The sequence below is a fragment of the Pseudomassariella vexata genome, assembly GCF_002105095.1.
Source record: "Pseudomassariella vexata strain CBS 129021 chromosome Unknown BCR38scaffold_21, whole genome shotgun sequence".
In the NCBI taxonomy this organism is placed as follows: Eukaryota; Fungi; Ascomycota; class Sordariomycetes; order Amphisphaeriales; family Pseudomassariaceae; genus Pseudomassariella; species Pseudomassariella vexata.
Genome location: NW_024467976.1, coordinates 461,892 through 485,188, shown reverse-complemented (window position 1 = coordinate 485,188; position 23,297 = coordinate 461,892). Strand labels below are relative to the sequence as shown.

Here is a 23,297-nt window from a genome sequence, read left to right as displayed (position 1 = left end):
CACCGGGAAACCGGAGGCTTGATAGGGAATAGACACTTCACTTCACTTCAATGAGGCAAGATCTAACTTAGGCTTTCGACTTGGTCTCAATTAAACTTCAACAGGGTATGGAAATGAAGAAAAGCTTCCGCAAATACTAAAAGGAAATAATAATAACTGCCGAGTGTCACTCTTCCTCAATGAAGTCAGAGTAAAATATTGCTTGTTTTGCCTGTTTTCCCAACACATAACACAACAAGACTCGAACGACCCTAATTAGGCCAAACGCATTCGTTCGGCTGGCCGTTGAGATCTCGAACTTCGTCTCCAGCCCTCCTCAACAGCGCCACTTTCCCCAGCTCTTGGTATATGAATGAGGAGTTTATTGATTCCGTTTTCTAGAACTGGGAATGTTTCTCTCTCCTGGTCTTTGCACGTGGGCCATCTAGAGGCACTAAATATAGTCATAAAGGTGGATTGGGGGTAATGTGAATTTAGCGTTGTGCAAGACAGCCGTGGTAGTCGTCTTGTTACGCCACTCGGAACGAAAAGCCATACCACCGATCCTCGGATTTAGTAGCCGTTCATGGTCATTCGTTGAGAGTTTCGGCTAAGCTCCCGGTCGGCCGCTGGGCTTATCGGGCGGCTGCCGTGGCCCTGGGCACTGCTCTCCTTCAGCGCGAGCAGTTGCTTCGCGCGGAAGGTCTCGTAGTGGATCTGGGATGTTGTCTCGATCAGATCCTGAAGGTGCGTTCGGAGCAGGAAGTTCCGCAGGTAGACGAATTCGCAGTGGTTCTCGTCCTCAACGTTGATGACGCCCCATCGGTTCTGGCGTCCGCGAACTTGCTGTCCGTTGACAATGATAGACTTCTCCGAGCCCACCACGGCGAAGGGTACGAGGCTCTGTCCTGGAGTTAGCCGTTGAAATCTGTGGTAAAAGGGGCGGGTCAATGCTAACCTTGATCTGGGTGTTAATAGCGCGCTCCTCATCATCGAGCTCCTCGTTGTCGTATGGGTACATCTTTAAGTTGTGGAAAGCAAACTCCTCCTTGATGCGCTCCTTGAAGGCTTGTCGCTCTTCCAGGGTCAGAGAATCGGCCTTGGCAATAACAGGCACAACATTGACAACATCCGAGAGCTTCTTCAGGACAACAATGTCAATTGGCTTGAGCGAGTGGCCCGAGGGCTGGATAAAGAACAGGCAGCAGTGGATGCGGGTGTCTTGGATGTATCGCTCTCGCTGTGCCGTGAGCTCTTTGCGCAGGTAAGCGGAGTGTTGATCCTTGATGTACTTGACGATAGGATCCCAGCAGCGGTCGTTGTTGACCAGGTCACCGTAGCCGGGAGTATCGACGATGTTCAATCGCAGACGGACACCGTTCTCCTCGATGATGTGCGACACAGGGTGGATCTCGGTGGTGGCTCGAACGGGCTCGTCGGGCACAAGACGACCCTTGGAGTCGATCAGGTGCGAGGCAAAGATGGTGTTGATCAAAGTCGACTTGCCGAGACCGGTTTGGCCTGTAGATTAAAACAAGGCGGGTTAGTATCCCGTTAAGCATTGGTGTAGAGAACAAGTTTGCTCGCGACGCGACGGGCCAGGAGTCGGTCGTACTCACCAACGCAGATGACATTGAACTGGAAACCACGCTTCAAGAGCTTGCGCTCAATCTGGGAGGTGATGCTGTCGAAACCGACGTGGCTGTTAGGGTAGACGGTAGGGGCGGCCATTATGCTGACTGGGGTGGTGATGTGGTTGTTTTATGGATGAAGTCCAACACGTTGTAGTGTGATGTTCCTAATCCAAGAAACGGCCCAAGGGCAACAACTGTAGGCACGGTATGAGCGAGAAAGAGTACGGGAGTTGATGAAGAGAGTGTCGACGTTGCTGATGCTGGTGAAGGAGAAGGGGAGAAAGAGAGATTGGGCTTAGTCGTCTCTTGTGGATGGAGGGATCTGGTCTTCGTCGAACTGCTCTTGCCTGCCAAACAATAATTTCCGTGAGGCAGGAGCAGCAGCAACAAATGCAAAGTCGGCAAGTCGGGTTGGGGGTCTCAGTGCTAGGAAAGGGGAAAGGGGTTGGCAAGCCACTCTGATTGGCTGGAACCTGTCTGTGCACCTCGTCGGTCTGGGGTTGTGCCGTTGACAACGATGGGCCCATTGAGATTGATTTGATTGCTGAGCTTTGGGCAATTGGATTTGATGGACTTGAAACTTTTTGGTGCCAAGCTCTTGATACACGATCCCGAGGTCAAGACTGCGCATCAAAGCGTGCCTTTGCAGTTACGAATGCTAGTCGATCAGGTACGATTACCGCGTTGAATCACTCTCGATAGGCTTCTAGCCTGAGGCCCGAACCCATTTCTAAATTCGGGGACTGTTCTTGTTTTCAATTGTAGCATCCAAGACGTTTGCGACAGCGTCAGCCTCGAAAGTTGACAACACCTTAAGTCACGATGGCTGCCATCCAGCAGCTCCGAATGGCCTCAGCAGTCTCGTCCCTCTTCCCTCGCCTAGCATCGACGACCTATGCTTCGCCCTTCCGCACGAGCGTATGGTTCGGCCAACAGTCCTTGCCGTCAATACCGCAGCTGGCGGTTGCTATCCCCGCGGCGCTCCAGACCATACCTGGTTTTCTAGGCGAAATTTGGGATGGCATACTGAAGGCAGTGCCTAAGAAGAAGACATCACACATGAAGAAAAGACATAGGCAAATGGCAGGCAAGGCATTGAAGGATGTAACTGCCTTGAACAAGTGCCCGGCTTGTGGACAAACCAAAAAGATGCACACATTGTGCCCCCATTGCATGGGTAGTACGTCTCACCACCCTGTCTTGCTGATTGCGAGCTAACAAGGTTGAAGAAATCCAGGGCATGTTCCCGAATACATCGAAGCAATACGGGGATTAGTCGTGTTGGCAAGCGAGCCTACGGGTATATGTAAAGATATCAGCCTTAGAAGAAGTCGGGATTTGCATTGAGTAGGCGTTTAAGGTCGGTGGTGAGCGGCTTCCTGCTCAAATGGGGGATTGTATAAACTGTGTCAATCTGCGTATATCATGACTTATATCATCAATTGCTGGTGTTCCCGAGTCGGGTGTTGTTCGTCTTTGTGCGGTTGTAGCCTTTTTCTTCGGCGACGCAATCATTTCTCACCGTGCCTGGATCAACCCCACCAGAGCCTTAATCTTCAACATCGACGCATCTCCAAATCGCGACTACCAAAACAGAGCGCATGTACATGGCTCGGTGACGATGGTGAGTAACCGGGATACAATAATTTGAAGCTTTTGAAATACTAAGATGCGCATAGTCTAAACAATATTTAACCACGCATAGCGTGGAGAATGGTCAGATCCGCTCCATTCCACCCTCCTGGTCTGGAAGCTCACGAAGCTCCATCTCTGGACCTCAATTGCCTCCTTAGCCTCGATGCTAACCTGCCGCAGCCCACATAACCGACATCTTCTCTCTTGCCGCTACCCCGACCGCCCTTCTCTCCGCCTCGGGCTCCTCCACCCTCCACGTCCACTCCACAACCCAACCCGAATACCCCCTCGTGCAATCCCTCTCCCTCGCGCACCAACTTGGCTGCCACCACTTGGTCGCCTCTCGTTCCGGAAAAGTATTCGCATCCGCCGGCTTTGGCGGCGACCTCAAGGTCTGGAAGCTATCCGAGACGGGATCGGGTGACTGGGAGCTGTTCGGCGAGATCGACACATCCAGGTCCGCGAGTAACGGCAATGCACAGAATAGCAGTAAAGGCAAAGCTGCTGGTGAGGTCTGGGCAATTGCGCTGAGTGAGGATGGCCAGTACTTGGCGGCTACAACGTACGATGGACGCATCAATGTTTGGGACACGAGCAGTCCGAAGGGCACCAAGATCCAGGAGTATGAGACGGGGAGCGCAGGTACGGGCACCTTTGGCATGTGTGTGGACCTGAGTAGAGACGGGAAGTATACGGCGAGTGGACATCAGAGTGGCAATATCTACGTGTTCAACAATGACACGGGCAAGATTCAGTACTCTCTTGCTGGTAAGCCTTTGCCATCCTTCTACAACCTGACCGACACTTGTAGCCGACTATTCTCTACCTAATCTCTCGCTAACACTAACGACAGGCCTCGTCAAACCCGTCCGCGCCGTCTCCTTCTCTCCGGCTGGCACCCTGCTCGCAGCTGCAGGCGACGCAGGGCTAATTGCACTCTACGACATGAAACACGGCGAGCACGTGGGCAACTTGACGGGTCATGCCGCTTGGATAACCTGTATTGACTGGAGCGACACCGGCGAGTACCTTCTGAGCGGCGCCTTCGATGGTAAAGTCAAAGTATGGTCCATTGAGCGGTCAGCATGTGTGGCTACGCACAGCGAGACGGAGAAGGCGCTATGGAGTGTCAAGTGGCTTCCTAAGACGGGACGCAATGAGATATTCTGCACGGCAGGGGCCCACAGAAGTATTACATTCTACCGTGAGGCGACTGGCTCGTAAGTGACGAATTTTGGGGTTGGAAGAGGGATGGTTGTCTATAGATGTTAAGGGGATACTCGTCCTCGATAGGCCAATGCTTAGTGGCTTCGTTGAACGTGTGCCTCCAACACTAGGTGTCCTTTGTTGTTGCATTTGCTGGATAGGCGTTGACAGTCGGGCAAGGGAATTGTGGACATTTGCTGGTATTTGCAAACAAAGTAAACATGAACAAAAATTTTTATTGACCTGTCCATCTTGGGTGAATCGAAATACCCCCACTTGCTTGCCATATGAGGTTCATCATGATAGAACGAGATTCCCAGCTTGGGTGGTGCCCAAAGTGTGGTGGATAAACTACTCAAGTCGCAACTTCCCTTAGCTCGGCACAGAACACCAATTTATCGTTGAAAGCCCATTACACGCGTAACAATCCGTCTACAGAACAGCAGAGCTTGTACCATATGCCAGTGAGCAAGTGTAGCAAGAGTAACAAGGCTTGCTATGCCAGGAAAGCTTCCATGGCGTAACCCAGCAGGAAGTTTGAACATCGGCTGGTAGATATGCCCCAAGCAGGTTAGATATTGAGCTAATATCTATTTCACTAAACCTCGGGGTAGTACCAGTTAATAGAGGCTTCAGACTTATTGGCAATCGCCATAATATGTTAACGTCTTCAACATGCAATATAATAGACACGTCATCGTTGTATATCTCCAAAAACAGCTAATGAGGACAAATTGTACGCGGGCCAGCAATACAGTGCTACAGTGACCAGCTTACTCTTGGCTTCGAATCCCAATTGTCTCATACACGACTTACTAGCCTATAAACGGATCTAGTTATTCAGCTTGTACTCTCATTTTAACGTAATTATTAAACTTTCACCATGGGCCAAGAGGCTGCAGTTCAGGCCAACTCTCGAAGTTCCTTCAAATGTGTGTGACGAATGTAGGCAAATCATATTCTTGCACCTTACACCCCTCCTGAAATGAATGCAGACGAGTATTCAGATAAGTCATCCAAGTGGGTAGTGAGTTCAGTAGCCTTTAGCTATTGTATGTAGCAAAGGACTTACTTACTTTAATCCAGCGATGACAACACAACTTGTTACTGCATCCATTCCAGGGCGAGGCTTAAGATGCTGTTCTGTTTCAACAGAGAATATTATGTGATGTCAAAGCAATTGATTGAAAAGATTCACCAACCATCAGGTTCAATCAAACCGCCACTCACGAGTTTAATCGCCTTCTCGAACGGGTCTCCGTCCATCTTCTCGGCGGGCTTCAGCTTCGCGGTCGCGAAAGCCTGCTCAAATTCGCGTTTAATGTCTTCGAAGTCTTCGATGCCCATACTTATGCATAAAAGACCGGTTGTGTGTATCACGGTAAGTCAGTAACTAGTATTATCAGAGCCTTCAATCGATGTACTGGGACATCTTACTTGTGACACCTCCATTGATCTTCTCATCCAAGAATTGCTGGTTTGTCGTGATTCAGGGATGGATAACGAGAGTCTTGCAGTCGCCGACGTTGGCAAGATGACTGCATATCTTGAGGTTATCGACGACGGCGCTGACTCAATCGACGTTCCCAGCCTGCGCGATTATAATTAGCCATCGATCGCCTTCCTCATAAGGACAAGAAAATAGGTGAAATTAGTTACTTACCACACCAAAAGTTAACACTCCACCCGCTCCCTTCGGAAAGGTCCTTCTCACAAGTTGTAGTACTGATGCCACTTCAACCTCCGATATAGTACCCAATCCAAACATGGCGCACCTCAGTATACTGCGCTGGTTAGTTCCGCTAACTATATTAATGCTTGGGAAAGTGGGCTTTAAGGGTTATGCCAATATGTGCTGATTAAGATGTGGATAGTCTCGCAATCTTGTGTCAACACTATGGGCTGGAAACAGTTTGAGCATTAATGCACTTGATTAGTTCTATAAAGATAATGTAGAGTATGTTGCATAAGGCTGTCTTTGTATATCATGGGTGGACAGCAGTTTGACCATAATGGCGTAATTCATATCCTAAGACCCTATTACAAGAAATGATGCCGGTCAGACCAAGCAGCCGCAAGAGTTCAAACACCGGGTATAGGGGCTCGGCTTCGTTATCACTTCAGCTTCATGCAGCAGTCATTGTAAACAAATAACCATCACGGTCATATTGGGAGGTATCCTGTATTATCTGAATTTATAGCATATACTCCGCTGGGGTAGTTATGCGGAATACCTTTACATTTTCAGTCCCATCTATGATATCACTGTAAGCTCTTAATAGAGTTACCCCCCTGTTGTTTTAGTTAGCCAATATTGGAGCATTCCTGAGTAACAACGCGCTCGGCCTGATTGGCTTCTGGATGTTCTTTCTACTATTGGAACCTGTGGTAAAACGCTGGGAGTCTTTATCTGTGAAGACAGGACTTTAATAGGCGGATGACTTATCATTTATATAAAACACCATGAGTTGCCTTCATAGTAATCTTTCCCTACCCGATATCGTACTTAGGACTTTCACCGCACCAAGGGCCGGAACAACCTCACCATGCTAACCTGGTGAGCTAGGGTTGGCGTGTAAATACACCAATACCCTCACCATTCTCCAGACTTTGGTTGCTAATGCTAACCTCACCGGAGGCCCTAGTTGGCCAACCTGGTTAACTTATAGTTGCTAAGGCTTTTGTAGCTATTTTGACCGTTCTAGGGGTCACTGCTAACCCTATAGAACCCGCCTGTAAAACTTGTCTGCTTGAAAATATTTACCAAATCTCTAGGACTTTCAATAAACCTTCGCTGCCCATATGGAGAGTCAAATTACCCCTCTAACGCCGACTCTAGTATCTCGCCAGGCTACAGTTGGTCATGGTTTGAAGAGACTTGGGCTGACCGGCCTACTTGGATTGCTAAGGCCAAGGCTATGGTACAGGAAGTCTAGCAACAAGACTACGCCAATTTGGATATCTAGGCCACTTCACTACCTACCAAAAAGCCTCGATTTCACGACCCCTTCGGTACCGGAAGCCGCCGTAACCTCCCCCCTACAGCTAATAACCACTGCCGAGTCGACGGCGATGAATACGCTACTTGGTGTGCTAGTGACCATGAGATAGGTACGGATATACGTGACCCTATTGGCTACTAGTATGAACGCCGTTTAAAGTACCTAAGGCTTTCGTTAATAGCACTGGATTTCCTTACAATACAGGCTATGTCAGCTGAATGTGAGCGGTTATTTTCATCTGCCGGTAGAATGGTCACTTCACAGCGGCCAAGCCTTGACGCCGGTATCATAAGTATGTGCCAGACACTACGAAATTGGTACAGAGCCGGTTTAATAGGCCAGCTGGATACTCTGCTTGGGGCTCTGACGGTTGATACGGCTATAGAAAATAACTGGCTGGTGACGACGGGCAGTGAACCACCCGCAGGTTTAAGGTGTAAGATGATGGCAACGGACAACAAGATTCTCAGCAAGACCTTACTATCCAGAAGGTGGAAAGAAATAACAATATCAAGAGCTCTTGCCCTGATCAGAACAACAAGTACCTCAACAGGTACGAACAACTGGAGCCTCAGCAGGCTGGAGAAGGAAAGGAGCCTCAACAGGTCCTTGATCAATCACCTCAACAGGTGAAAGGCGGGAACAATGGCCTCAACAGGCACAATCAGATCTATAGGGGCAACAAAAGTACCTCAACAGGTACGTCAGACATTGAATGCCTGTCCAAGTAAAGAGAAATTGGTTCAGATTACTGTGGAAAAGGCCGCTTGATTTCTATCTTTTTCTCAAGAAAGTGACTACGTACATAAGGTCTTAAATACCCTTCAAGATCGCGCTTACATAATTCGTCTGAATATCCCAAAAACGAAAACGAGCACCCAAAAACCCTAACCCCACGTCACTGGACGAACCTGACGAGGCTATAGAAGAGGCTATAGCGGCCTCTGTCAGTATGTTCCTAGGGGACCGCGCCGGCGAGGTTAGCGATAGCTTCATTTATTGGCAGTAAATCCAACCAAAAAGTTACCAACCTAACCTCACCTCACCAGGATCACTGTTTGGTCAACTTCACTAGCGTTTTGCTTACTAATTTGGTCACCAACCAACTAAGGGGATATGGTGAGGTTGGTCCGACCCTTGCACCGCATAGATTGGTTGGCCTTGACATTTTCTATTGGGGCTTACCTGAAGCGAACAGAGAGATGCATTAAGGCGCATTCTGTTCTAGTGTCCTGGGGCCTGTTTCCCGTATTTTTCGCAGGCTCCCTTAGCACTGGCACGAGCGGCGTCGCAGTCGCTCCGCACACGAGATTCACTTACACGATGCTATGTAAAAACAGTTGCTGACACTTCATTATCTCTGTCGAAGCCATGGAGCTACCTATATCAGTTATGAGGATGGTCAGAATTTGTCTCTATGCCTTCATATAAACTCTCAGGCGGACCAACGACATCATCTAGACTTGCCGCCCTACCTGCCATCCACTCATGCAGGGCCTCCCAGTCTACACAAGCATGAGGCTGGGGAACTTTGACAGACGGCTTGTACCTGCTGTGCGGTGTCCATTTAAGCGTGTACACACTCACATCTGCCGAGCACATCACCTCCTGGCGGAGCGATTCCAAGCAATGGTCGGCATGTAAGAATAATTCATCCCAGGCCTGCTCTCCCTCGTAGTAGTACTCGGGGTGCATATACTGCTTGATCCGTTTCTGTCTCATGGAGTCAGTGAAGAAGACCAAGTGGAGGAGTGGCCAACTAAAAAACGAGGGACTGGAAAAGACAAGAAACTGGAGATACAGCCGAAAGAACAACACTCACGACACAATGCAACGAATGCGATATTCCAAGTCCACCAACATATCCGCCATCCTTGTGTCTTATAGAAGTCGCATTATTCGCCAGTACGAGCTCTTCCTCTGATAGTCGAATGGCAGTTGCAGAGAGCAAATCATGCCAAGCCTGGTCCATTTCTGGCCGCGGCTGACCTATGAATTTGGGAGTGTCAGGGTCGCCCTTGAGCCATTTGTTGACATAAGTCACCGGTGCCGGTGCTATTCTGTTGTCAGTGCTAATTTTTGGTATCGTTTGGACTGCCATTATTTACAATATGGAATTTTCGCACCCGGTTTGGGCGATGGATATGAGAATGCATTGAGTCTGTATTCAAATCCTGCAATCAGAAGAGAGATTACGGACAACGAGGACACGAGCAGGATATAGAATCTCCGCCGCCAGGCCAATTCGCAGTCAGGATGCGAGGTCGTTAACTCCACATCTACGCCCTCATCGCTAGAGTCAACGGGGCGATATTGATGCTTAGCGACCATAAGTGACATGGTTCTTGTGCTTGAGGAGGCAGTCTAAATTCAACAAATACAGAGAAAAGTGCTGTGACAAAAGTAGGGAGCTTTCACACGAGCAAGGGAACAAGTGAGAATAGGTGGACTTCTACCACTTGGGGATAGAGTAGAATGAATTAAGACCAAATTCTCTGTGCTGGATTTGACCCATGAACACGGAAAATTATCGCTGAAATTCACAGTTCAAGAATTGCAAATAGTTCAATTGATGGGCTGAAGGCGACCCAAGGATTAATGGTTAGGATATTCAACCACGGAGCTTTGTCCGGAACCGGTCATAATATTCGACCAATCTTCTTTCCTCTTATGTGTGGGATTCATATATACGGCTGCCAGGATTGATATTACGTGCACCATCCTCGCAGATTTCTTACCACCACTGGAATATTGGATCCTTCAGCTGCTTATTGGTTAAGTTTCTGATCGAATATGGCAAGAGGAGACTTCCCAAGCTGATGTTGTATTCGGATGCAGAGCGGCATAGGTGGTAAGACGCGATACTACATGGGCAAGAGCTGAGACCACATCCGTGCCAATCGCAACGATGCCCCGACCATGGTGATGGGAGATAGTATGTAGGAATCTATGAAGTGTGCAGTGTCACTTTTCAAAGTTTCATGTGGCAGTCTGCTTATTGTCGGATCCATATCATGCCGCTGGTCGCCGCTCACCAACGTTCGCTTGGGCACAACATAATTTATCTCTACATCAAACGCCTCCCCAAGACTCTGACTCCCCATCTATCCAAATGAAGATCACCGCGCTTTTGGTTCTCGCCGTCTCGGTTCTAGGCGTGCCCGTGCCGCCGGAAGGTCCAAGTAAGTTGTCTTTGTTATCCGCGTTCATTCTTAAGCATGCGAGCCCGCTGACAACTAGCAGGTCGAGAAAATGCAATCAAACGAGATGGCTTAACAGAATTCGACACAGACCTGTGTCTCATCAAGAGGGAGGAGGCTAAACGGGGAATTATTGGGGTTGGGATCAACAACTGTGACTTTTAGCTGGATACTTCTTTGCTGGCGGATATAGTACGGAGCAGGAGATGAGATCGGGGGATCGGAGTTGAGTGATGAATCGGAATGCTGCGCCTTACGCACATTCGATGAGACCCAGCTTGTGACAGGTCAGCTCACCTATGATGCTGGTTCAGGCATATCACCCTTGCAGTAGTAGTCAATCATTTGCTTTGAAAGTTACTTGCAGCCTGCCTGCTGTTACACATGCCCTGCATATAACTGGCCGGTCGTAGAGGTGGGGGCTGCATTGGAAGTGACGTGCCTGCTGCCAGCTCCTTTGCTGGGCCGGAAACTTCATTTCGTTCCTGTTTACACTTTGATTTTCTTCCTTTTTTCAGTCATCTCGCATCAAGCAAGTCGAAATGAGGAATCAAACGTGGTTACGCTCAGCGTTTCTCGGCTTGGCCGTAAGCACCATAGTCACCGCAAATCCCCTCGTCAAAATCGAGGAAAAGAAAGTCACGTATCGAGGTGTGACCAAGGGCGCAGTGGAGGATTTCCACAATATCAAGTTCGCCCATGACACCTCTGGCTCGCGACGATTTGCTCCTCCGGAACCATACACGCCTCTGGAAGGCAGTGACATTGACGCCACAACACCGGGTCCAGCTTGTCCTCAGTCCAAAGCTGGCATCCCGCCCTTCTTCGCCGAGACCCCCGACCAGAGCGAGGATTGCCTCCATCTCCGGGTCACAAGACCTGCTGGCGTGACTACCAGCGACAAGCTGCCTGTGGTTGTGCATCTTGTTGGCGGCGGCGTTATCAAGGCTTCCACATATGATGAGCATTTTGATCCTGCCAACCTTATCACGCAATCCGTCTCCCTCAACAAGCCTATCATCCACGTCGTCCTCAACTACCGCGTCACCATCTATGGCTTTGCACGCCTTCCCATCCTGAAAGACCAGAAGTCGCTGAATGTGGGGATGCGAGATCAGAGAGCTGGAATCCAATGGGTCAAAGACAACATCGCGGCGTTTGGTGGTGATCCAGAGAGGATCACATCTTTTGGATTGAGTTCTGGGGGGACCTTCTCTTCGCTTCACCTCATGACGTATGGAGGCGAGCAAGGTGTTCCGTTCACACAGGTTTGGGCCATGTCTGGGCCACCTGGCACCGCTCTCAACATGACTTCCGACGCGACCGAGACACATACTCGCGCCGTTGCAGAGAAGCTGGGATGCGGGAACGACAAGGATGATGAAGGCCTCCTAGAATGTTTGCGAGGGATACCCATGAACATGTTGACAGAAACAGCAATGGCATATTCAGTCAACAATCATCCACCAGCCGGGCTCTTTACCTTCATTCCGTCGGTCGACGAGGATTTTCTGCCTGAACGTCAGTCGGTCCTATACAAAGCCGGGAAATTTGTCAAAGGTATTCCCATGGTGTTTGGCTGGACGCAAGACGACGGTGCGACCAACGCGGGACCTGCTCCCATGTTCCAAGCCGAGGAAGACATGAAAGTTCCCATCAAGAATTTCGCTCACGCCCTCACCGACGACGACTACGGACGACTCTTCTCTCTCTACCCGGCTTCCGATTTTGAGCAAGAGGTCCAGAATTACGAGGCCAGAAAAGGCGACCTGGACCCTGTCGCACCTGTCCACTACTTCCGCGTTGCGCGCATAATGCGCGACCTCTTGTTCACATGCTCGTCTATCGACTTTGGTTTCGAGGTGTGGAGGCAATCTAAAGCACGGGATCCCACTTTCTCTGGAGTCCGACACTACGATTTGAATCAAAGCAGGGTGACACCGCTGTTCCACGCTGGTGGGATGCCCTACCTCGGTGTTATTCACGGTAGCGACATGGACTATATCTACAACAACATGTTCCCCAAGGACCAAACGTCGGAAGAAGATCAACAGGTATCCGATACCATAGTTGCGTCATTTATTAATTTTGCCTACACCGGTAATCCGAGTGGCGACGGTTTCCAGGCATGGCCGGAGTCATTTTCTGAGCCTGAAGGCCTGTATGAGCACCCCGTCGACTCGGCCGGTCCCTCGGGAATCCATCTGCAGATAATTGGTGGACCATTTGGTACGGGAACTTGTCACTTGGAGAGCGGGCTGGATGATAATACGGGTTTTGCCTCTCAGGAGGGTAGTATGCAGAATCCCCTTGTCGATAGCGTACAGTTAGGGAAGATGGAGTCTGCAACTCATCAGAAAAGGCAGCGAGAACTAGAACGCGAAAAGCTTCTAGAGCGATGTGCATTCATCAATAGCCTTGCGGAAAAGTTGGGTCATTGAGAAACGTTTGCGCGTCATGGTGGTGGGGGGGTGTCACTGCTGACTGGGCCCTCACCTTAACACATTCCTTGAGCTCACGATATTACACCAATCATAGCATGTCAAATAGCAGCATCTAGAAATTTCTTTGGTAGCTTTGGGATAATGAGGTAGTATTTGCGCAAAGAAAAAACATCTAATGGGGCTGACTGCGTCTCGTCTCCTTAGCCATCGCTGTAATACATCGGATAATACTTGCGTTGGCATCTCGGAAAGCAACAGTAGGGCCGAAAGTCCTATACATGTCTGACCGGTTCCAACGTATGCTGCCCAGTAGAGTAAGATAGGACAGGTGGGAAGGTACGGCCAAGTACAGGGCTACAAAACCCCGCCCCAAAACCAGAAGTAACCATCATAGAGAAAGAAAAAAAACATCTCTTTTTTGGCCTTCATATAAATCTAGGGCAATCGTCAAATCACAGATTAAAACACTGAAAATCTTGACGACTGGGCGTTGCAGCTCAGTTTTACTTTTAGCCGATGTATGCACCCCTCCCAGAAGTATCCCGCCAGCCAGGGATTCCATAATATGGCAATGAACGGATATGCAACGTAATCATCGTCCGCGCCACCTTGTTGCAAGCAAAGTCGACCTTTTACGCAGTCAGCATCAGACTCGCCCAGATCAGGGATAGATCGACGCTTCTGCGCAAAAAATGCCAAATATTGATTCCCTTTGGATTGTATTTCTCACTAAGACCACTGCATGCAGTATGCGTTGTGCAACGTTGGGGACAAACTGCGAATCGGCACAACAATCATACCTGGAGGAATCACCAAGAGGGCTCGACTTCCGAGATAAACCCCACGTATAAGCCGCAGGGCAATGCGTTGCATTCACCATATTGGCATCTGTGCCGTATTTGTTGCAGAATAACAGTCTGCCATAGCCAATAACTGTTAGCTGGATAGCTGAGTGGAAAGGAGGGTAAATCCCGGACGAACATAAATCCTTCACACGGGAGTGAAAGTCCTTTTTGGGACTGTCGTCTTAGGCCTTCCACAAGGATCAGCTGGCTGTTGGACTCATATCAATATCGCATCCATCTGCGTTTACCTAGGTAATCTCAAAACTTCTTCACTTCTTCACTTCATACTTGAAATTTGCCCCTTAAATCTCTGTCCAGTTTCGGGCTCAATCCTTCAATCTTGCAAGAAGACCGTCCCTTACCTTTTCAATATGTATGAAAATCCCACAGGTTTGATCGCAGGCTCTGTGGTCATGTGGTGTATCACTGTGTTTTGCGTTGGTCTGAGATTTGGCAACAAGATACGGGAACGGCAGAGCTTTCTTGCAAGTGACTGGCTAATTCTAGCTGGATGGGTTTTTGGGACAGGATTGACAGTTCTCGAGATTTATGGTAAGTTTGAGTCTTCCTTACACTAGGTATACGCGTGTCAAAATCCAGTGCAATGCCTTGTGTGAATCGTATTGACTTGCTTTACAACAAGGCAATGCTAATGGCAAGCAGGTGTTGCAATTAAATCTCTTGGATATCGAATCGGGGCCACACTTGCAGATCCAGCATCTGTCACAGGGCAGTTGAACAAAGCCAGACACGTAAGTGCTCATCCACCTCATTCTGAATCTCGTTGCTCTTGCTATCGTGGTCCCGTTTCTTCTTCCTTGTACTTCTTCTTACACGCCCCCAAAGATTCAACTCGCTTTCTTCCTCATGGGTGTCACTGCCCTCGGCCTAATAAAATTGTCGATTTCCTGTTTCTACTGGCAACTTTTCGCCAAAGTCACGCTCCGCCGCTTCCTTATCATTTGGATGGTAATCGTCGGAGTTTGGGCTACTGCCTTCGTCATGGCCGGCCTCCTTGAATGCGGCTCTCATCTCACGGCGGTATTCGGCACGCCAACAGAGTATCTAAAGCATTGCGGGAGCGCTGTCCCCAGTGGATATGCGATGGTAGGAAGTGATATTGCGACGGACTTCATCACACTTATCATCCCTATTCCGGTGATTCTGAGATTAAAAATGAACATGCGTCGAAAGTTACTCACATTGATGGTGTTTCTAATTGGTTCACTGTAAGCCTGCTCATCCACTCTATCATGATGTGGCCTTGCGAAGGACATGTGGAACTGATTGCCAACAGGTCCGTCGGCGCATCGATTGCTAAAGGGTACATCTACATTCGATCGAGCATGGGTGTGTATTCCGAAGACGGTCTTCGTAAGTCCATCCCAAATCGTAAGAACTCGACCTCTATCTATATTAATATCATCTGTGCAGTCATTCTTACAGGCATCTCGATCTGGAATCTAGCAGAAGTCGAAATCGCTATTGTCGCTGCTTGTGGACCAATGCTCTGGTCTATACTCGCTCCTACCTTCTCTCATCTTGCGTCACTTATTGGCTCAAAGTGGCACTCTAGGTCTAAGATTAATAACTCCAAGGAAACCCACGAACTACCACGCTTCGTGAAAATGTCCGAGAGTCAGGTGAAACTGCCGGTTGGAGCCAGAGGTGTCTCTGAGGGCTCTGGCGAGCGGGACATGATGGACCAGTATGAGCTAGACTCAAGATATGAGAGGTCTAGCATTGGAGTGTAGGAATATAGCCCATCGGAGGTGACGGTGCTGTACTATGCCATAAGGCCTCGAAGAATAATCTGGTCTTCTGAAGTATTTATCTGAACCGGAGAGCCGACATGATTCAAAGGTCTGTGAAATGGGATATGAATTCTGACGGCGATTAGCCAAGGTCTCCGGCGGACTAGCCAAGTAGGTATGCACTTGAGTATTTATCTGCAGACAACAGTTCAAGTCGAGTGGAATTTCCTTTGTGGCGATTCACAGATTAGTGCCACATATTAGACATGAGAGTTGAACGTTCCCCGCGTGACACTGACCACAGATAAGCAATCCCTTCAAATCCAGCCCATTTTCAAAACAGCACGTACGATGGCAAGCCACTACAAGATTGGCGTAGGGCAACAGCTTTTCGCCGCCATCCCGGCACTAGAACGCCACAACTTGCCAGCTGGACAACTCAGTCAATTTCACCTAGCAATACCCCTATGCGGTCTATCTTCGGGGCATCTCAATTCTAATCATTTGACCTAAACGAGGGGATGTTACCATTCTGATATGAATACCTATGGGGATAAAGTTGTGTGTATTGAGAAGGCTGGCCAAGTCTGGTTGCCAGCCTCAGAGAGCATTTTGCAGGCCTCTTGTCTAAATTAACCAACTCTATAGGGTCAATATCAGAGCACCACCCCAGTTGGGCGATTGGGAAGTGTGCACTAGGCACTACGAATGCTGAGCGTTAAACGACCTCGACTCACGCGCATTTCCTCCCAGCCTCGCTCGTGTAGAAGATACGGCGAACAGACTGCTGCGTGACTGTAACGCATCACCCGTTGGTAAGAACTGGGCATCTTGCAGATACGACTGAGAAAGGGCCCAATGTGAAGATCCGGACGCAATAAAGGAAGAGAACAGAGTTCCTAAGGCAAACCGAAGGTTTTGTTATGTACGTCCAATGCAGCCTGACCGAGGTATCTGCCAACAGAACTGGATATTGGGCACAGCCCGCAACAGAAAGATGTGGAAGGATGCCCTCCTGGGTTCCGAACTGGGCAACTTCGTCATCAAGGTCCTGGCCTTCTGCTGATATGCATACTTCTTAGAGCTGGAATCTACCAATCCCGTCCACATCATCCACAAGCCTCAGTCACTCGAAATTTCGTCCACAAATGCCGTACAAAATAACGTACCCACGAACCAATGTCTACCTTAAAAGTTCCAGTTCAGGTGACCCGTTTATGGAGTTGGTGAGTGGGTAATTGCGGGCCACTCGAAAGATAAAACAAGCGCCGAGTGATAGAAGTAGTAGTGACCTGTCTAAATTCAAAAGACCATCGGCGAACATGTGCCAATTGATACACCTGGCGAGACCGAATTTACCTCCAACTGAAGCCTTTGACTCGATACCATGGGCCGTGTGCGCCATACTGACAGCGTTAGATGGCGGGGAAATCGTCGTATTTACAGAATTTTACCAAACCATTCAAGTCAAAATGTAACTCCAAGTCGAAGATGGGCGCCTGGATTACATGGGCGTTTCCCAGACAATCCTGGTGGAGTAGACCGACCAGTTTTCCCTTGTTGCCTGTCTGCCAAAAAGCCTCAACAACTTGGCTGGTAGGCGTAACCTATTTGCAACATCGACCAGACATATTGGGCCTGGGTCGCCTGATATGACAGAGGGGGATTTCGTCACTCTTATTATTGGGATTCCTCTTCCCCTGATCATCCCTGAAACTGATAAGTCGAAGACGTTCACTCTGATCGTTCCAACGTATTGTCCTGGTTCTTTTTTAATATCATTTATTTTACTGCCTCATAGAAGCCTACGGCCTATGAAGGCAGTGAAGTAGCCTAGCTGCAGTGCGTGAAAGAGTAATAGGGGCTTATGATCCTATAAAGTCCTCTAAGCTATTAAGGCCTAGGAAGAAGGTTAGCTTCCGTCCCGCTTTTACATCCGTAAATACTAAAAACCATCTTTCCCTCGCATTCTGGCTATCATTGGTACAAGAACCAATTACTCGTAGCTATTTTCGTACTAGATCGGTAGTTAAGTAGCCCTTTTCTACCCCGCGTTGTGTTAAAGAGAGTATATAGAGAGAGTGGTAGGGCTTTAAGATCTGCCCTATTGCCCTGGTCGATGGACTGAGAAAGGTTCAAGTGAGAGTCATTAGTGATCTTCACATTAGTGTAGCTGCTGTCGTAGCGGGTAGAATGGAAGCTACCTAGCTGTCGATACCTAGTCGGGATAGTTTGAATGCAAAAGTAGAGCGTCCCGGCGCATCCCTATAGTGTACAATAATTAATATGGCCAACTAAATTGATGATCAACCCGGATAGATGGAGCAAATCGCTTGTCCGTGACACAACATTGATATAGGTCCTCTTTATACATCGGCGAACCAATTAAGGTGACGCGGCATCCATGACCATCAAAGAAAAGGAATGATGACTCTTGCATAGAAGTAAGCACGCAGGTCCTCACTAATCCAATTGTGTAATTCACTTTAATAATCGTTTAGAAGCTCGACTGCTTCAATACTCGGATTATGTCGCTATTCCCCAATTATACTAACCTTGTTCCTAAAAGCATAGTACCCGGGTCCGTATAAGTTCTTCCCAATTTTCGTTTCATTTGGAAGACTTGTGCCCGTAAAATCAACGACACTTGACAATGATATCCATGGCCAATTATTTGTTGGAGCCAATATCGGCAAGGCGCTTGTTATAGGCAGTATCACTGAGTTTCGAGTATCGGCTAACTAATCCTGGCTGCTAAGGCGGATCTAAATATCTGCCTAGTAGATCGGAAGTGCTCCGCTTCTAAGCGGGATCTTGGTATTTCGACGGCTCACGTCAAGTTTCTCATAACCAAAACCAATTACTTGCAAAAAGCAGATTTATATTATTACCAAATCCTGAGATTTCAGTATTGAAGCATAATTTTGACCGCTATTCATTCATCTTTTGTCGATTATGGCGCACCCGCTACCCTCCGCCAAGCCCGAGAGGTTGACCCCGACCCTGACGATCCATGCCCCGCTCTCCCGGCATGGGAATGGGCCTGGCATCGTGATTGTCACTTTACGCAATAGTGCGCGAGAGACATGCCACAATGAGACACTAGACCCTGAACCGCTGCAGAAATGGGCAGAAGAGGGATTTACCGTTGCTCGCCTGGAATTAGCTGAGGGGACCAGCAATCTTCGGATCCGAGATGAGTTGGGCGAGGCGACGGAGGCATTGACGATGCATGAGAAGTGTACCAACCAGTCTGCTTACGGCTTAATTGGTATGGAATCTCGTTCTCAGAGGATCTATGGTTTTTTCTCATATAGAGTGACACAGTGCACTTTACCACGGCATTCCCGGAACTCACTGAGGCAATCGACGGCAACGGTGAGATCAAGGCAGTCGTCTCCTTCGGCGCTCTCCCCGCGCCATGCGCCAAACCACATTTATACCACCTTGCCGAGAAAGGTTCCAAGTCCACGGCAGAAAATGAAATCATCTACCGGTACCCCGAAGCCAAGTCACCCGCCTTCGTGCTACCAGATCATCCAGACTTCGCCCCGGCGTCCGCGGCCGTGGCGCATTCACGTTGTCTCGAGTTCGTGAAAAAGCACCTCGGAGGCCCGTGGTTCGACCTCGAGGCCATCTGGGAGGAGCACACGTTCTTCGAGTTTGGCGAGCGCTCCGTGGAGAAAACGATGGCGACCATGGTGCAGGAGCCGTACGTGAATCACATCACCACGATCACGGGGGGTATTGGACGGGAGAAACTGTCGGCGTTTTACCGGGATCATTTCGTGTTTAATAATCCCGAGGACACGGAATTGCAGCTGGTTAGCCGCACAGTCGGGATTGATCGGGTCGTGGATGAGTTTGTTTTCTGCTTGACGCATACCAAGATGGTGGATTGGCTGTGAGTGCATTTATGGGGCAGGATTTACATTTGGATGTGTATAGTTCATGAACTAACTCCCTTTAGTGCACCGGGAGTGCCACCGACGGGGAAGCCGCTTCGTATCCCGATGACTGCAATTGTCAATATCCGGGGTGACAGGCTGTACCACGAACACATATCGTGGGATCAAGTCACAGTGCTCTTACAGCTGGGACTGATGCCGGAATATCTTCACTTCCCGTATGCCTTGGAGGACGGCAGAAAGCCTGCGGCGGGAAAAAAGTTTGAGTATCGTGTTCCTGGTGCTGGTCTGGAGACTGCAGAGAAGCTGGTGGATGAGAGTGCTGTTCTGTCAAACCAAATGTTCGAGTTTTCTACGAGGGAGGTTGACGAGTGATTACTCGGCCCACGGATGCCTTGGATTGGACATAATGGCCGGTTTCCGGTACGTGTGAAGGGTTTATATCATATTTCCAAGTGCTTTATTGCTCCAGGTTTGCAGTCCAACGAGACAGCACTCTGTCTTGTAACAAGATACGTGCACTCTCAAATACGATACTATATCAGGTGATATTCGTTCAAATCATCGTATACAATTGCTGGTCCCTGCGGTTTCATATCTGCTACTACTACTCAAGGTTCTGGAGTTGATATTGGGATTGAGTGGAGTAACCCATTGCGACGCATCGGACTACTCCCGCCAGGATTACCCAATAACAAGACGAGGGTAAATGATTTCAAATATCAGCAAGTATGTCTCAAAATGTAGCATAAACCGGTAATGCCAGAGATCGTCCAAGGTTGTACCGTAGGATTAAGAGTACGGATGTTACTTTCGGCCCCGGCCGTAGCCTGATAAGGGTTGGACGGATAGTCGCCGGAATGGCTTAACTTTTACTATTCTAGTTTTTCTCAACCCGATTATCTCTGTTTTGACAGTCCGATGAGAAATCAAGGAGGGTTTCCACGGCTTCCGAGTCTCAACTTCAATCCACGGTGGGCCCCCTACCCGCACTTCCGCTTCCGAGCTTCCGAACCACTGAGAAGAGGGAACGGCCAACGCAATACCATCAGGGCAGAACCTGATGGATACTATATTCGAAATATAATAAGATAGTTTCATGTGCATCCAGCTCGTAAAAGCCTTCTGTTGCTCGTATGTCAAGTTTTGGTTGTAATCAATTCGATACGCCCCTTTCACACCTTGCCTACGTCCCTCACTTACCTCGACCCCAACCTCAACTATCATGCCTTCATCAACCAGCTGGAGACCCCTAAACATTGCCATAGTAGGCGGTGGCATAGGCGGTCTAGCTGCGTCCATCTCCCTCCGCAGGGCTGGCCATAAAGTCACAATCTACGAACGGGCCGATTTCGTCGGCGAAGTGGGCGCCTCTATCTCCTGCGCAGCAAACGGCACGAAGTGGCTTCATAGATGGGGCGTCGACATTTCCAAAGGTGACGGTGTGGTGTTGCGCAAGCTGATCAACCGCGACTGGAATACGGGAGAGCCGGTGGATGTCTATGATCTGGCTGATTATGAGGAAAAGTGGGGTTATGTGTATTACATGTTCCACCGGCAGTATATGCATGCTATGTTCATGGATTGCGCGACGAGCGAGGATGGGGAAGGTTTTCCCGTCAAGGTTGTGGTTAATCACAAGTGCACGGCGATTGACCTCGAGGCGGGTATGGTGACGTTTGAGAATGGAGTTACGGCTACCTACGACGTGGTGGTTGGGGCTGATGGCATCGGATCTTCCGTTCGAGGAATTATTGGCATCACGCCAGACAAGAAGCCTGCCAGCTCGAGTTGTCTGCACGTCAACGTGGATACGGCCACTGCCGTGAAGAACGGGTTGGTTGACTACTCGCTGGATAGTGCACTGGAGTACTGGGGCGGACACAATACACGCAACAAGATCGTGCTGTCGCCTTGCAATGGAGGAAGCTTACTTTCGTACTACTGCTTCTTCCCGAGGGAAAAGGGGGATTACGCCACGCAGAGCTGGACGAGCAAGGATCTGCCGACGGAAGATCTCCTGGCACCATACCCAGACTTGGATCCCAAGTTGCTCGAGCATTTCAAGATTGGTGTTGAGATTCGCCCTTGGAGACTGTGGGTTCACGAGCCGTATGGTTGGTGGCAAAAGGGAGTCGCTTGCGTGATGGGAGATGCTGCTCACCCTGTAAGTTCTACTCCATTCCGCCCAGGTTGCGCCTCCACGTCGCTAACCCTGCTTCCAGATGATGCCAGACCAAAGCCAAGGCGCGTGCATGGCCATCGAAGACGCCGCCTGCCTAGGCCTTGTCTTCAGCAAAGAACACTTCAACGGCGACGTCCGTGAAGCTCTGACAGTCTATGAGGCCGTCAGGAAACCCAGGGCGACAAAAGTGCAGGCTGCTTCCGCAAGAGCCAGAGAGAACATTCATGAACGGATCGGGTTCTCATCCAACACGCAGAGCCCCCTATACAATGTCAAGGATGAGAGCAAGAAGTTGACCATCGAGGAGATGAACACGTAAGTCTTCATGATTGAATTTTGTAAAGTTATTACTGACCCTTATACTAGATATGATATGGAAAAGGACGTGGCGGACACTTTTGCTCAGCGGCGGAGTAGTTAAAGGGGGTGACTCGTTTTGTTTTGAAAGAATTTCTTGGAGGGTAGCGACACGTCATAATACCTTTAGAATTCATTTCTGCTTGAATTGCGTCTCTGGTCTATGTAATCAAATATCGCCGCCTATGGATTAAATATGTAGGTTAAATGATTCTGGCACTTCCATAGAGTAAAGTTTTATATCACCCCCAGGAATGTCCAGCCTCTCAAACCCACTCCGGCACATTATGTCGCTACATTTCAAACTCACTCCTACCATGAAGCCCGCCAAGCCGCGCCCCTACAAGCCCTCCGCCCTCAGCAGCCATATAGAAGTTTGACATTGAGCCTTTTCTTATTGCCATCGGTGCTTTTACAATAGCAAAATTTCATGATGTTTGATGAGAAGTTTTCTTACGCCAGTTTCGAGTGACCGGCAGGTTCAGTTACCTTCTACCACAGTGTCTGGTGACTACCGAGTTGATGTCAGGTATTGCCTCAATATGCCCTCATCCTCGTTTCGGGGCGCACCCGGCATCTATTTTCACGGGATTTCGATTTTATAAGCATGGATATTCTTAATGAATTCCACATTATGATTCCTGCTTTAATTTCATATAGGGTTCGCCGTCAGGCTATAGCTATGCTTAAAATAGTTCTCTAAAACATTCCAATCATTCGCCGCTTCACTCAAATAACTTCCTTACCCCTTTGCATATCAGAGTTCGGCTCTCTCAACGCATCCACAAGTGCACGATTCCCTGCTGCTTCCGCAAGATCGAGCAATGTTCTCCCAGCCTCGTATGTCTTTTTCCCGAGGCCTGCCGTGAGAAGAGCGCGACAGAAAGCCTGGTGGAAATCCGGATCTTCAGATGATGGGAAAATCTTCGCCACGTGAGGAAATTCTGTCGAAGACGAGTGGTAATCATCTATAGTATCATCGACACTTTCAGGGTTCATCTCTGCTGAAATCTTTAGGAATAAATTGCGGAGACCCGTGTATACCACCTTATTCTCGTACACAATTGACCGTACGAATGCCTCGATAATAATTTTCTTGTCCGTCAAGTTTGTTTCGTCACTGTCGAGTTCCAACAGAGTTATGACAA

The 23,297-nt window shown here is 48.9% G+C and overlaps 9 protein-coding genes across 9 annotated transcripts; 7 read left to right on the top strand and 2 right to left on the bottom strand.

Moving 5' to 3' along the window:
• Positions 1-55: 55 nt before the first annotated feature.
• BCR38DRAFT_450471 (Septin-type guanine nucleotide-binding (G) domain-containing protein) lies at positions 56-1,996 on the bottom strand. Its single transcript, XM_040861381.1, has 3 exons — positions 1,599-1,996; positions 938-1,500; positions 56-882 (listed from the first exon to the last, which is right to left on the bottom strand). The coding sequence occupies exons 1-3, from the start codon at positions 1,708-1,710 to the stop codon at positions 553-555; spliced, it is 1,005 nt and encodes a 334-aa protein (XP_040710444.1). The 5' UTR covers positions 1,711-1,996; the 3' UTR covers positions 56-552.
• Positions 1,997-2,171: 175 nt separating this feature from the next.
• On the top strand, positions 2,172-3,075 carry BCR38DRAFT_113392 (ribosomal L32p family protein). Its single transcript, XM_040853401.1, has 3 exons — positions 2,172-2,283; positions 2,431-2,793; positions 2,843-3,075. The coding sequence occupies exons 2-3, from the start codon at positions 2,436-2,438 to the stop codon at positions 2,887-2,889; spliced, it is 405 nt and encodes a 134-aa protein (XP_040710443.1). The 5' UTR covers positions 2,172-2,283; positions 2,431-2,435; the 3' UTR covers positions 2,890-3,075.
• Position 3,076: 1 nt separating this feature from the next.
• BCR38DRAFT_113381 (WD40-repeat-containing domain protein) lies at positions 3,077-4,511 on the top strand. The gene is made up of 4 exons (XM_040853400.1): positions 3,077-3,237; positions 3,293-3,329; positions 3,429-4,016; positions 4,102-4,511. Exons 1-4 carry the CDS (start codon positions 3,235-3,237, stop codon positions 4,470-4,472), a joined length of 999 nt encoding a protein of 332 aa, XP_040710442.1. The 5' UTR covers positions 3,077-3,234; the 3' UTR covers positions 4,473-4,511.
• Positions 4,512-8,796: 4,285 nt separating this feature from the next.
• On the bottom strand, positions 8,797-10,102 carry BCR38DRAFT_450468 (uncharacterized protein). The gene is made up of 3 exons (XM_040861380.1): positions 9,565-10,102; positions 9,279-9,511; positions 8,797-9,169 (listed from the first exon to the last, which is right to left on the bottom strand). Exons 1-3 carry the CDS (start codon positions 9,794-9,796, stop codon positions 8,843-8,845), a joined length of 792 nt encoding a protein of 263 aa, XP_040710441.1. The 5' UTR covers positions 9,797-10,102; the 3' UTR covers positions 8,797-8,842.
• A 466-nt stretch (positions 10,103-10,568) lies between these two features.
• BCR38DRAFT_490416 (uncharacterized protein) lies at positions 10,569-10,821 on the top strand (the record flags this gene model as incomplete). Its single annotated transcript, XM_040864519.1, has 2 exons — positions 10,569-10,638; positions 10,700-10,821. 2 exons carry the CDS (start codon positions 10,569-10,571, stop codon positions 10,819-10,821), a joined length of 192 nt encoding a protein of 63 aa, XP_040710440.1.
• Positions 10,822-11,237: 416 nt separating this feature from the next.
• BCR38DRAFT_297072 (Alpha/Beta hydrolase protein) lies at positions 11,238-13,088 on the top strand (the record flags this gene model as incomplete). The annotated part of the gene is made up of 1 exon (XM_040854510.1): positions 11,238-13,088. A coding segment is annotated over one exon (1,851 nt), but the record flags the coding sequence as incomplete, so codon positions are not given.
• Positions 13,089-13,853: 765 nt separating this feature from the next.
• On the top strand, positions 13,854-15,999 carry BCR38DRAFT_528345 (uncharacterized protein). The gene is made up of 5 exons (XM_040865426.1): positions 13,854-14,497; positions 14,609-14,697; positions 14,792-15,174; positions 15,243-15,319; positions 15,380-15,999. The coding sequence occupies exons 1-5, from the start codon at positions 14,317-14,319 to the stop codon at positions 15,697-15,699; spliced, it is 1,050 nt and encodes a 349-aa protein (XP_040710438.1). The 5' UTR covers positions 13,854-14,316; the 3' UTR covers positions 15,700-15,999.
• A 2,516-nt stretch (positions 16,000-18,515) lies between these two features.
• BCR38DRAFT_450463 (carboxymethylenebutenolidase) lies at positions 18,516-20,155 on the top strand (the record flags this gene model as incomplete). Its single annotated transcript, XM_040861379.1, has 3 exons — positions 18,516-18,970; positions 19,027-19,603; positions 19,670-20,155. Coding segments are annotated over exons 1-3 (1,097 nt in total), but the record flags the coding sequence as incomplete, so codon positions are not given.
• Positions 20,156-20,640: 485 nt separating this feature from the next.
• BCR38DRAFT_379044 (putative salicylate hydroxylase) lies at positions 20,641-22,366 on the top strand. The gene is made up of 3 exons (XM_040857381.1): positions 20,641-21,774; positions 21,833-22,107; positions 22,159-22,366. The coding sequence occupies exons 1-3, from the start codon at positions 20,833-20,835 to the stop codon at positions 22,211-22,213; spliced, it is 1,272 nt and encodes a 423-aa protein (XP_040710436.1). The 5' UTR covers positions 20,641-20,832; the 3' UTR covers positions 22,214-22,366.
• The last annotated feature ends 931 nt before the right edge of the window (positions 22,367-23,297 follow it).